The following is a 15,000-nucleotide window of genomic DNA, read 5'->3' as shown; positions in this document are numbered from 1 at the left end:
ACTTCTCTCAAGGGGTTAACTACTGCACTGTGATTGTTCATTGGCCACTTTCCTCCTGGTAAGGGTAGAAGAGACTCTTTAGCTATGGTAAGCAGCTCTTCTAGGAGAAGGACACTCCAAAATTAAACCATTGTTTTCTAGTCTTGGGTAGTGCCTCTGTACTATGGTCTTCCGCTGTCTTGGATTAGAGTTCTCTTGCTTCTCGAGTGTACACTCAGGCACCCTATTCTATCTTATTTCTCTTCCTCTTGTTTTTTTTAGTACTTATAGTTTATACATGAGAGATTTATTTTAATGTTGTTACTGTCCTGAAAATAGTTGATTTTAATTGTTCATTACTTTTCTTGTGTATTATTATTTCCTTATTTCCTTTCCCCACTGAGCTATTTCCCTTGTTGGAGCCCTTGGGCGTATAGCGTGCTGCTTTTCCAGCTATGGTTGTAGTTTAGCAAGTGATAATGATAATAATATATAGAGAATATATAATTAACTTTCAAATAGCACATGGACGGAAAATAAGAGAGAGAGAGAGAGAGAGAGAGAGAGAGAGAGAGAGAGAGAGAGAGAGAGAGAGAGAGAGAGAGAGACAGAGAGTAGATTTGGCATATTTCTGATGTTAGGACTTTTCACCCGGCTTAGAAAAAAACTATTGTCCGCAGTAGTACATCTCTCAAGAAATGATGGACACAAACGAAAATATAAATTATGTGCGAGATGGGCTGTGCTGCTGAGTGTCTTCGGTAAATCAAACGCTCCTGGTCGCGCCCGCGTTTAATTCGGTGCACTTTTTGTTTAGAATCATATAGTAAAGTATAGTATAGTAAAGTATAGTATAGTATTGTATAGTATAGTATAGTATAGTATAGTATAGTATAGTATACAGGGTGTCTCAAAAAAATGTACTCACTCTTAGAATTATGAGAAAACCTTTATTTATGGACATAGAACGAAATGAAATAGCATCGAACAATAATGGTCATCAATTTGAACATTCGCAAACATGATTCTTCAAACACATTTGTCTCATGTATTCGATGCTATTTCATTTCGCTTTATGTCCATAAATAAAGTTTTTCTCATAATTCTAAGAGTGAGTACATTTTTTTGAGACACCCTGTAGTATAGTATAGTCTAGTATACTATAGTAAAGTAAATTACGCGATATTCCTTCATTTAATTTAAGGCCCTTTTCCAATGGCAAAATGGAATTGAGACAGCTAAAGAAAAGGTTGTTACATTGTTACGAAAATTTATTCTGTGACGTCTTAATATTATGTGCTGTTATATTTACTATTATTATCATTATTATCATTTCAAGTAGTATTAGTACCAGTTGTATTTAATTACTGTGCATTAATGTAAATCCTATTGATCTAGATAAAAAAAAGAAAAAAAGTAACAAAGATAGATCATCCTCTTATGTGTGATATGGAGTTTCGCTTCCTGCCCTCCTAGATTTTGTGGTATGGAATGTTCAATACTTATTAACTTTACTAATTCGGTGCACTTTTTGTTTAGGATCATGATGATTACCGTGACATATTGTCATGTTTGTTCACCATTTTCGATTAAAATGCGAAGACTAATTTAGAGGCATGCAAACTATATTACTTGTTGATCACAGGAAAATTTTACCGGATATGACCGTAGAATAAATGTCAAGTTAGCTTCGGATATCAATTTGTATGCGTAAAATATATTTGCCATAAATAAAACCCTAATGAGAATTATACCCTATTAATTAACTTTTAATATTCGTAAATCATTTATAAAGTAATTACGTGCCAATATCAGTTGACTTAACACAAATGAAGCATGTTAGTAACTTGTTTACCTGGGAAGAAATGGCCGGGTGAGATACGGCCCGTTATAATTTGCTGAATAGGCGGAATTGTTATTATTATTATTATTATTATTATTATTATTATTATTATTATTATTATTATTATTATTATAATAATAATAATAATAATTGCTAAACTACAATCGTACTTGGAAAAGCAGGATGCTATAAGCCCAGGAGTTCCAACAGGGAAAATAGCCTAGTGAGGAAAGGAAAAAAGGAAAAATTTAATATTCGAAAAGAGTAACATAAAAATAAATATTTCCTATATAAACTCTAAAAACTTTAACAAAACAAGAGGAAGATAAATTAGATAGAATAGTGTGCCCGAGTGTACCCTCAAGCAAGAGAACTCTAACCCAAGACAGTGGAAGACCATGGTACAGATGGTACAGAGGCTATATCACTACCTAAGACTAGAGAACAATGGTTTGATTTTGGAGTGTCCTTTTTTTTCTAGAAGAGCTGCTTGCCATAATATAGAGTCTCTTCTACCCTTGACAAGAGGAAAGTGGCCACTGAACAATTACAGTGCAGTTTTTAAACCCTTGGGTGAAGAAGAATTGTTTGGTAATTTCAGTGTTGTCAGGTGTATAGAGGAGAAAATATGACGAATAAGCCAGACTATTCGATGTATGTTTAGGCAAAGGAAAATTGAACCGTAACCAGAGAGAGGAATACAATGAAGTACACTCCGGCCAGTCAAAAGACCCCATAACTCTGTAGCGTTAGTATCTCAACGGGTGGCTGGTACCCTGGCCAACCTAATACCTTCAATATATAGTTTGAGAAATTTTTTTAAAAGTTATCAACTTTCGAAATAATTGGATCATAAAAGGTTATAGATTTACTGGGTGAAATCTTACTTTTCGGTTTATAGGTTTAGACTTACGTTATTCAACGTTGTTTTGTGACTTTCTCGTTATAGGTATTATTTATGCTGTTGTTATGGTTATTGTAACCGTTATATCAAAATGGTTATGGATATTGTTGTTGCATGGTAGTTGTAGTTGCTGCTATAGTTGTTTTTTTGTAGTTGTAATGGTTATGTTAGGTTTTGTTGTTATAATGGTAGTTGTTGTTGCAAGGGTGGTTATTGTCGCTAGAAACTTACAAAACGATATCCTACCAATGTAAAAGGAGACTCCTTGCCCTGTTGTTGCTGATTGCCTAGCCCTTACGACCAGGCATGGGCCCTTGTACACTTGTAGCTCATTGCTCTGATCATAAAACTTTACCATAAAAACTTGAATGTCTACAGTATATTCTTACTGTTGGCGACTTGTATTTAGCATATTTTGTAATATGAATATGGTAATTATAAATACTGTCTATGCTAGAACATACTCCTCGCAAAAATAAAAAGAAAAAAAAATAGGACAAAAGTGTTTACGAACTACAATCTTTCCTTATATCCAACAAGATAATTTACAAGAATGTCCGAAAAAGAAGAGATTGCTAAAAAAAAAGATATCTAATAATCCAAGAATATAGCAGAGGACTCTATGAAAAAGGATGCAGCAGTTGAACATTCAATAGAAAGCTTAGGTATATAAAATTGATTCAATTTTCCACTTAAACTAAAGCGGAATATCCTCCTAGGTAGCAGGTTGGCCGGGCACTAGCTACCCGTTGATATATTGCCGCTAGATAGTTATTTGGGCTTTTGAATACCCAGGCAGTACTACATTGAATCCCTCTCTCTGGTTACGGCTCATTGTTTCCATTGCCTACACAACACTGAATAGTCTGGCCTATTATTTCCAGTCTCGCCTGACAATATAGAGATTACTAAACATTTCCTCTTCGCTCAAGGGATTAACTACTGTACTGCAATTATTCAGTTGGGAATTTACTCTTGGTAAGGATAGAAGAGACTCGTTATCTATAGTAAAGGAGTTTTTCTTAGAGGACACTCCAATATCAAAACATATTCTCTGGTCTTGGGCAGTCCCATAGCCTCTGTACCATGGTCTTCCACTGTCTTTGGGTAGAGTTCTATTGCTTGTGGGCTCACTACTCTATCTTGTTTCTCTTCCCCATTCTTATTTTTTATTTTTTTTTAGTTTATATATGGAAGATCTATTTTGATGTTACTGATCGTAAACAATTTTATTTTATTCATTATTTCTCTTGTAGTTGATCTATGTTCATGGTTCCTTTCCTCACTGGGCTATTTTTCCTTGTTTAGTCCTTTGGCTTATTAATCCTGCTTTCCTACTAGGGTGGTAGCTTAGCTAATAATAATAATAATAATAATAATAATAATAATAATAATAATAATAATAATACTTTGAATAAATATCTCTTTTAGCAGAGTTAATAGAATTTTTCACAAAACTGGCCACCGATAATCTGCGTTGTTATGATGCCCAGAAAGAATTTCGTACAGAGACATTTCCGAACCGGTAATCATTTGGCAGAGTTAGAAGTGTGACGTCATTCTCCTTTCGAAAATCGATAAATCACAGCCATTTGGTATCTAGAAAATGGTGAGGGATCCTTGAGACTTGTCACAGAAATTCGAGGTAGCTTCTTTCTGATGCCTCTTCTTCATCAAGGGATGTTCATGTACACACTCACAAACGCACACAAACATACACACACACACACACACACATATATATATGTATATATATCTATACATATACAGTATATACATATATACATACATACATACATATATATATATAATGTATATATATATATATATATATATATATATATATATATATATGTATATATATATGCATATATATATATATATATATATATATATTTATATATATATTTATATATATATAAATGAAAGAGAGAGAGAGAGAGAGAGAGAGAGAGAGAGAGAGAGAGAGAGAGAGAGAGAGAGAGAGAGCCTATATGGACAATCTTTCCATTTATGGTAAGGAAAAGTTTTAGTGGTTCAAATCTTCAGCAGTCTTGGTTCCTTCCAGATGGTGATTGACAGCCCGTGACAACAACTGGTGTATTAGTCCGAATTTCCCCTGTCCACGATTTCTCTATTATGATAATCAACATCCCCTCCCCCGTGGCCAACATTTCTCCCCCCACTCATCTGGTCCTGAAACAATGATTTTAACTTAAGGCTAGAAACTTATTTAACTAAGCTTACTATCAACACAACAACATTATTATCACAAAATATCTGCAACTTCTAATTCTAATTAATTCTAACCTAAATATATTATTTTAGGTTAGGTCAGGGGACAAGGGAGTCATCATTATTATTATTATTATTATTATTATTATTATTAGCTAAGTTACAACTTATGCCTGAGGGCTCTAACAGGCAAAAACTAGCCCAGTGAGGAAAGGAAATAAGGAAATAGATAAACGATATAGGAAGTAACGAACAATTAAAATAAAATATTTTAAAAGCATTGACAACATTAAAATAGATATATTCTATATAAACTATAAAAAGACCTATGTCAGCCTGTTCAACATAAAAGCATTTGCTGCTAGTTTGAACTTTTGAAGTTCCACTGATTCATCTACCCGATTAGGAAGATCATTTCACAACTTGGTCACAGCTGGAATAAAACTTCTAAAATACTGTGTAGTATTGAGATGCAATGGATGAAACCCCCTTGGTAAGTAAGGACCCATCACCCTAGGCTAGATTATGGAGTAGGAATAGGTTATGGCACATTTCCTCTAGATTACCAAATAATTCCTCTTCACCCAAGGGGTTAACTACTGCACTGTAATTGTTCAGTGGTTACTCTCCTCTTGGTAAGGGCAGAAGAGACTTTATTTATGGTAAGCAGCTCTTCTAAGAGAAGGACCCTCCAAAATAAAACCATTATTCTCTAGTCTTGGATGGTGTCATAGCCTCTGTACCATGGTCTTCCACTGTCCTGGGGTAGAGTTCTCTTGCTTGAGGGTACACTCGGGCACACTATTCTATCTTATTTCTCTTCCTCTTGTTTTCATAAGTTTTTGTAGTTTAAATAGGAGATATCTATTTTAATGTTACTGTTATTAAAATATTTTATTCATCCTTGTTTCCTTTCCTCACTGAGCTATTTTCCCTGTTGGAGCCCCTGGGCTTATAGCATCCTGCTTTTCCAACCAGGGTTGTAGCTTAGCAAGTAATAATAATTGTTGGGAAGTTTTTTTGTTAGATAGAAAAGGGGAGAAAGGACCAAGAGAGGGAAAAGTATGAAAAGCCAGGAACTTTTCCCCCACCAGGGTAAAAACACCTTTCTTTTCCTGGGGAAATTTTACTCTCAGGGAAGGGGACTATTCTATAACAAATCTGGTTAAACAGACACTCGTAAGCTTGTCCTCAGTGTGGTGCTTGCTTCTTTAGATTAGTAAGAGAAAGTTAATAATAATGATAATAAAAAAAAAAAAACATCTATTCTACCTGAGGATGCCAAGTTGTGTGAACACAATCTTTAATTCAGAAAATGAAGTTTGATTTGATGATAAACTCTTATTTATTCTTTAGTCAAGTTACTCTAGATAACTCTTTCCAAAAATATGTTTTGGCTACTTTAACAAACCGTTGATTAATGAAAACCCAAAAATTTAATTCCTACATAGCTCATGTTATATATTTTGGTTTTATCAAGTTCCAATCCTCATTGTTCATCAATTTATTACTGTCTTTATTTTTTCTTTTCAAGTATTTATACTTTAATGTGTTAAAGTATTTATACTTTAATGTGTTAAAGTATTTATACTTTAATGTGTTAAAGTATTTATACTTTAATGTGTTAATTATTTTTTACAGTCATTCCAAGTGTATAAAAGAATCACCATATTTACATGCCTATGGAGTAACTACTAACACGTGAACCATTTTCTTTTCTCATACAGTAGCTATTGTGGCAAGTCGAAAGTTAAGAATGTGAAATAGAAACGAGTGATAAAACCAATTGAACAAAAAGCTCTATTCGTGAAAAGTGCTGTAATTAGAAGATAAAAAATATATAATTATTTAACTTTGCTGTGCAAAAAACTTTTAACATAACTTGGAATCCTAAAAGATAACTTTGTCGGTAAATTGATTATCTGATTTATGAATCGCACCCATTGGGGTGTTGTGGCTCAGTGATAATTAAAAAGTAACTGTTCGAAAGACATTGATTGAGAGACTCGTAGACTTTTGAGTGTTATGCCATCGCGTAAGGTCATGGTGCAGCAGTAGTGGGGTCAGGTAGAACGACCACGACGATGAAGGAGGCCGCTGGAGTCCTTGCGTTTTTCCTACTCAGCCTCGCCGGAAGTGCTCAGGGGCGTAAGTATGATAAGGATATAATCACTTTTTGCTCATGCTCTGCTGCTTCTCACACGAAGGAATTGTATTGCTGATGCTGTTGTTTCTACTGCAATTTGAATGTTCTCCTTTTTCTAAGCTTTGTTGTAATTTTCTTTGCATCGTTTTTAGTTCTGGCAATCTATTCATTTCAGTTGCTATCAGTTCACTTTCTTGTTGCTAATTATTATTATTATTATTATTATTATTATTATTATTATTATTATTATTATTATCATCATCCAAGCTACAACCCTAGTTAGAAAAGCAAGATGCTTTAAGCCCAGGGGCTCCAACAGGGAAAAATTGCCCAGTGAGGAACAAAATAACAATAAATCATTCTAAAAAAAAGTAACGACGTCAAAACAGACATGTCATATATAAACTATTAACAACATCAAAAACAAATATGTCATAAATAAACTTTAAAAAGACTCTTGTCTGCCTCGTCAACAAAAAAGCATTTTAATTTCATGTTATTTCTTGTATCTTTTCTCGCTTGTCTGTTTTTGGGTAATTTTACAGTGAATATATTGCAGTTATACATTTTGTGCTTATTTTTTTTTTTAGTATCTAATGCTTACTACTCAAGATATCTTATACTCAGACCATTATGAATTTATTTCTTCCATTATTTCTTACACTTGTATCGTTAAATATTTTACTATCCTCCCCTTGTTTCTCTATATATAAATTCATTTCTTAGTCAGTGTGAATCTTTAGATGGCATTCCTTAGAGGATGAGAACCATACTGGATAATGCTATACCTTTTGACTTCATTTCTGGTTTAGTCCTTTGAGGATAGAAACACTGAGTGCCTCAAAGATTCTGTCACACTGATTCAGTCTGACAGGACTTCTTGAGCGAGCTTTTGATTTTTAGACTTATTTTTTTTTTTTTTTTTTTTTTTGCAATGATCTTCATTACCAACTCAATTAATTCCATTGTCCCTTAATAAAATTATTTCCCCTATTATCGATGAAGTGCAAAAGAATTTTACTTGTTTTCTGAATTTAAGAAATCGTTTGCAGTATTAACACAGAAAACAGACACACGTACACACACACATATAATGTGTGTGTATATATATATATATATATATATATATATATATATATATATATATATATATATATACACGTACACACACACATATAATGTGTATATATATATATATATATATATATATATATACAATTTATATATATATATATATATATATATATATATATATATACATATTATATGTGTGTGTTTGTGTGTGTACCTATGTGTATGAATATCTATATGCTAACGTGCGTGTATATGTGTGTAATTCTCTTGTTTATTAGTTAAATTTAGTGTACTTATGAAAATGAAAAGGCCGAGGAAAAGAGTTGTATAAGTCATAATTTAGAAAAATTTGATGGAAGATAAGTAAAACTAATCAATATTGATGAAAGAGTTAAGATAGCTACAGTTTTGAGAGCAATTGGGGTGTCGTATTAAATGTAATCCAGACAAATGGGTTGGATATGAAGTGAAAAGAGCACAAGCGCAATGCATATGAGAAACCAGAGAGTAGGAAGATAAAGTAGGAATAGTGACGAGAGGAGGGAATAAAAAAATTAACAAAGAAAAAAGGGTAGTTATTTAAGGTTGATTTTAATTCTAGAGAAGATTATGTGCAGGAATACAACAGAGAAGAAGCAATGAAAGAGAGCAAATGTAAGTAAAGTAAAGCAAATTAGAGATTAGACGGGAAGAACGTTAGAAGAATGAAAACAAGATATACAGATATATAAAAGTAGAGATAGAGTAATGAAGAAAATGGATCTCAGATTATAGATGTAAGATGAGAGATGTATTCTAATTTGCTTCTATCCAGAGTAGATGGAGTGGGTGTTCTGAAAACTTTCCAAATTTGTAGAATAGAAACTAAAAAAAGGGATACCAAATGTTTAATGAACTGAAAGAGACTGTTGAGAGTAATTTAGAGGTTCATAGATGGAAAACATTAGGTATTTACTGGTTATGCATATCGTTTTCTTGTAGAGTTTTGTGATAGAAGTGTTAGCTTACAATTTGGTTTATAAGTGAACTATGTAATAGAGTCCTAGAAGGGGTGGCTTTCACCATAGCATAGTCTAGGATATTTAAGTGATTTTCTAGTTATTTTATTAGAGTCTGTATCCTTATATATTGCTTATCAATATTATAAGTAATTCGTACTTTATGCAAGTTTTTTATTTTTGAATTATGATGAAATGCCATATGAATTTAGTTATATAAATGCATATTCAGACTAATTGATATGCTATTATTAAACTTTATTGTGTGTATTGAATAAATCGTATATTCGTAGAGCAGGCTATTCCCCAGCTGCTGTCTGCAATTAGCCTTGCACAATGATAAGGATAATTTCCTCCTCCTGTAGATCTGGGTATTACCCTTGGCCCCCTTTTCCTCCATTTTGGTAGGGAGATGATGGACTGGGGATGATCTCTCGATTCATGAGCTTGGTCCCAAGCATTCGAGGCTCCTTTTTCTTGTCCCAATTAACAGATGGATAGAAAAGGAGGGGACTAGGTCCCCTTCTCCTTTCTTTAGGTAAATCCCCTTTATCAATTTGGATTACTCTGGGCTGGATAATCCTTACATTCTATGGGGGATTGGCTAGTAGAAGAGTAAGGATGCACTATCCCTCCCATGTTGAAATTTTTATATATAAGTTTTGATTTCCCACTAAAGAGGGCGAATCGAAGCCTAAAAGAGCCTAACTGTGGCGTACTAACCCCGCCATCCTCCATTGATGCCACCTTCATTATTGCTATCAGAGCTACTGCTGAGCTAAACAGAGCAAGATATGGAACCCAATAAATTGGCCCATTTGTTCATGATGCATTCAGATTGGAAAAAAAGAGGAAAAAAATAGGACCTGCGGGTGATAACCTTGAGAGATCAAAGAAGCTCTTTTTAGCTTCTCTATATGAGGGAATGATCTTGCCGAGGTCTCACACTATACAGACTGCATGCCTGCGAGGATCTTGAGATCTTTTTTTCCAATTGAGAGAGACTTAGCCTCAAGGATGTTTTATTATGGGACCCTGGTGGACTTGGTCCCTTACCAATTCCAAGACTCTTTTTTTTCTGAAGACAAATTGGAGTAAGGAGAGGAGACTGCCTTACTCTGGGGTCTCACTGAAGGGATTTAACTTCTCTATAGGGGAATCAAACAGGTTCTCATCCTAAATTTGGCCCTCCTCTTTCCAGTTGCGCTCCAACATTTCCTTTTCCTAGACAACAACTGTTTACCCTCCCCTTGGGTTTGGTCAGCCTGCATCCACATGGTTCAATCTTTCATTGCACATTGCTGATACTCACTTTGAACTCATCGGTCCTTAAGGGTACTGGTACTATCCACATTCAAGAACCTGCACTAAATAAACCCTCAAGTCTAGATTCAATAATATGGTCTATTCCCCCCTCCCCCATTGCCTTCTACTTTAGGATCAGTTTCACTAGTAGATGGGGAGTCGTTGAGGAAGGGAGGGCATGAATGTCTTCCAATACATTTCATTTAAGTCTTAAATGAGTTGGATTGCAAGGATATTTCCTTATCATTGCACATAGTCACCTTAGATTATGGTGAGCAGCCATATTTACAATTCAATGTGGCTATGTACCCAAGGAGAGCCTTGTGGTAGGGGTGTAAGAATACTACTACGGTATGTTTTACGTGTTGTAAAAAGGGACTAACAGGACAGCTGCTGTCTCGTAGTCTTGCTTTTTAGCAAAAGGCTAGCCCCACAGCCAATAACTGTGGGAACTACAGCCTTGCAGTTGGACTATTTAATCAAAGGCTAGGCCCACCACCAATAGCTGTGGTTGATGACTGCAAGGGCATGCAATCGTAAAAAGCCTTTGCTAAGTCATGTACCATTCCTGATGTAAGCGACATGTGTCAGGATACCCCTACTGGCGTGGTAAATGGACGAGGGGTACTGCAGGGTTCACGACTGTGGCCAAAGAAGTTAGTGAGGGAATGGATAATCAAAGCAGGTACTTAGAATGTTGGTTCACTAATGGGAAAATTTGGGGAGATAGTGGATGTGATGTAGGGAAGGAAGATAGATGTCTTGTATCTGCAGAACACTAGATGGAAAGGAAATGGAACTAGAGAGATAGGAAATGGATATAAACTGTATTACAGTAGGTCAAGAGAGGGGATAAATGGAGTTGAAGTCATAAAAAGTAATAGATGAAAAGAAAAAAAGTGGTAAAAGTAAAGAGAATTGTTGGTAAGCTTTTAAATATCCCAATGATAATAGGGGATCAACTATAAATATAATTTCAGGGTATACCCAACAGATGGGTTGTCAAGAACAAGAAAAAGAATTATTTCGACAAAAGCTTGAGGCTGCTATTAGATCAGTGAAAGAGGAAGATAAGCTAATCATAGGAGCAGATATGAATGGCAGAGTGGTGAAGAGAAGGAATGGATATGAGGAGGCACATAGAGGCCATGGGCTTGGAATTAGAAATGAGGATGGGGAGTATGTATTAGAGATGGCTCATAGTTTTGAATTGGCATGTATGCACACCTGGTTTCAGAAGTTGGATAAGCATATTTTGATAACCTGTGAAAGTGGAAGAGTGAAAAGCTTAATTTATTTCTTATTGGTTAGAGAAGCAGACAAGAAAAATGTGATGAACTTTGAAGTGACTTTGGAGAAAGCTTGTGTTAACCAACATAGACGGGTACTGATGGATTTTAAAATGAAAGGTAGAAAACCGAAGAAGAGAAAGAGGAGATCTAAATTCAAGGTTCAGTCCCTTAAAGTAGAAAATGGTGAGCAATTTAGGAGAATTGTGAGAGAAAGACGACTGGAAAGGTTGAATTTAGAGATTGGACAGGGCAACAGGGTGGAAAATATTTGGTTGGGTATGAATAAAATATGGGTAGGGGAATCGGAGGAATTAATGGGAAGAACTAGCGGATATGGTGTGTCGAAAGGAGAATAGTGGTGGTGGAAGAGAGAGGTTCAAGAATCATTTAAAAGGAAATCAAAGCCATTCAATGACTAGAAAGTAAGACAGAAACAGTGAGCAAAGGAATGATGCAGAGAAGAGGAAAAAGATTCTAGGAGGAAAGTATTGTTATTAGAGGAGCAGTAGAACTGTTAAATGAAAGGCTAAGAACAAAAGAAGGATCAAAGGATATCAATAGGATTTCAAACTTGAAGGAAAGGTAAATACAAGATTTTGGGCAACTGGTAATGATCAGGGATAGAGATGGAAATATATTGCATAGTGATGATGACATTAAAAGATGTAGAGAATATTATGAACAATTATTAAATACTGAAAATGAGAGAGAGAGAGAGAGCTGGAAGAACCACAAAGGAAGGAGGGGCTAGTGATGGCGATATAGAGTACAGAAGTGAAGCAGACATTGAGTAGAGTAAAGAATGGTAAAGCACCATGCCCATCAGAGTTTCAAATTGAAATGGTCAAGATACTAGTGATAGGGGGGGAAGAATGGATGCTGGATTTATTGAGAACAGTATTGGAAGAGGAAATGATGCCTAAAGACTGGGAGGAGAGTCTAATGGTATCTGTATTTAAGCAGAAAGGTGATATCATGGAATGCAATAACTACAGGGGAATTGAATTAACAGAGCATGGTTTGAAAGTGTTACAGAGGGTACTAAAAGAGAGATTGAGAGAGATTGTAAAGATTCAGAAACAGCAGTATAGATTCGTGAGGGGAAGAAGTACCGTGGATGTTATCTTTATAGTAAGGCATTAACAGGAAAAGAAACTAGAGGGAAACCAGAAACTCTTCTGTGCTTTTGTAGATTTAGAGAAGGCTTATAACAGAATACCAAGATAAGTGATGTTTTGGTGCTTGAGGAAGAGGAAAGTCTAGGAGAAATTGATTACAATGGTAGAGATGATTTACAAAAGAAAAAGAACAAAAGTATTAACATCTGTTGGAGAAACAGAAACCATTGAAGGTAATGTTAGATTACAACAGGGGTCAGCATTAAGCCCATTTTTATCTGTATTAGTCTTGGATGTGTTAAGAGAAGGGATCAGAGATGAAGAGTTGTGGGAGTTGCTATATGCAGATGATGTGGTGGTGTTGAAGAATTACAGAGAAGGGTCGTAGAGTGGCAAGAGACTTTGGAAAGGGGTAGTTTGAGGGTGAATGTGGGTAAGACTGAATCCATGGTTAGCAGTAAGGAAGGTAGGGACAGGATAGCTTACATGAAAGTAGATGAGCTGTTATAAAACAGGTAGAACAATTTAGATAGTTGAGATCTACCATAAGTCACGAGGGAGGATGTGAGGCTGAAGTTGAGAATAGGATGAAAGCAGTATGGGGATAGTGGGAGAGGTAGCAGGAGTGGTATGTGATAGGAAAATGCCAATCAAGGTAAAAGTCAAGATCTATAGTACAGTGATGGGGCTAGTATTAATGTACAGAGCAGGAACTTGGGCTTCAAGATGAAAAGAGGAAGCAAAGCTTGAGAGAACTGAGATGGTAATGCTAAGGTGGATTATGGGAATTTCACTATTTGAAGGATTGGAAAATGATGAAATAAGAAGAATGGCAGGTGAAGTGAAGATTACCGAGATGGTAGGAGTGTCACGACTGAGATGGTGTGGGCAGATGTTAAGGATGGATGGTGAGGAGGGATTGGGAGGAACATGCAAGAGGGAGAAGATCAAGGGGAAAGCAAAGAATTAGATGACGAGATAATGTGAAGGATGATATGGAAAGATGAGGTTTGGTGGAAGAGGATGCCTTTGATTGAAGGCATTGGAAAAGGCGCATCAGGCAACTGACCCCGTAATGTAGAGATAACGATGGGGAAGAAGAAGTAGCGGCGATGTTCAAGGAAAACGAAATATAAAACCCATTCTAGCACACAAAACAGCCGTCCTTAAAGTCAGTGAATCTCTAGTTCACACCAACAGAAGTGCTACTGATGCTGCCTAAGGCCGCAACCTATTTTCAGAAAGATACAGTTTCAGTAGCTGGGTTATTGGACCACAATCTTCTCAGTGCATCTGGGGTCAGAAGGACTATGTCAAATCAGAAAAGAACTTTCCTGGCAAAAATTGACAAGATAACTTATTTCATCTTTATTGGGTTTTCCGCATTGAGTTTGAAGGCTTAACGTAACTGCAAGGGATCAATGAGGTTTTTGTGACTAAGTAGATTGATACTGTTGTGGATTAGAGCAAACAGGGGGATGGGTTTCCCTTGTTTCAGGAACCCTAAGATGCAAATTATAATGCTTGACAGACACTCTCTTTGTAAGTGTTGATCTTGTCTTGTGACTAGAGTTGCCTTATCAAGTCACAGAATAGGTACCCAGTCCTGGCGAAGCTACTGTGTAAGCATTTCTTTAAGGTTTTTCAGTACTTTGCCATGAATATTTGGTGTTAGATAATAGGTTTTTGGTTGTTTTCAACCCAGAAAAGGTTTTAAATATTTGAGTGACTTTACTATAATTACACCCCTTTGTATGGAACTATTCCCATAACTCTTGGCTAAAGATAGTAAAATGGTAGTGAACACTTCTCTTTCAGAGAAGTAGCAGTATTTAATAATGAATTATGAATTAGGAATTATGAATTAATAATAATTATTAATAATTGATAATTGTTAATAATTAATAATTAATAATCATTAATAATTAATGATTAATAATTGATAATTATTAATAATTAATGATTATTAATCATTAATAATTAATTATTAATAATTGATAATTATTAATAATTAATGATTATTAATGATTATTAATTAATAAATTATTAATAATTAATAATTATTGATTATTGATAATGTATTCTATTTACATATAGAAATTCCCT

The 15,000-nt window shown here is 35.0% G+C and overlaps 1 protein-coding gene across 1 annotated transcript in view; it reads left to right on the top strand.

The window, feature by feature from the left end:
• LOC137620081 (uncharacterized) overlaps positions 1-15,000 on the top strand; it is a 489,014-nt gene that overhangs the window by 102,238 nt on the left and 371,776 nt on the right. Inside the window, exon 2 of the mRNA XM_068350356.1 lies at positions 6,689-7,109. Within this exon, the coding sequence (XP_068206457.1) occupies positions 7,046-7,109 (64 nt within the window). The 5' untranslated portion in view covers positions 6,689-7,045. The remainder of the gene's footprint in view (positions 1-6,688; positions 7,110-15,000) is intronic.

This window comes from Palaemon carinicauda, chromosome 26, assembly GCF_036898095.1.
Source record: "Palaemon carinicauda isolate YSFRI2023 chromosome 26, ASM3689809v2, whole genome shotgun sequence".
Taxonomy (NCBI): Eukaryota; Metazoa; Arthropoda; class Malacostraca; order Decapoda; family Palaemonidae; genus Palaemon; species Palaemon carinicauda.
Note: the sequence above shows the minus strand (reverse complement) of the source record. Positions and strands in the feature narration are given on the sequence as shown.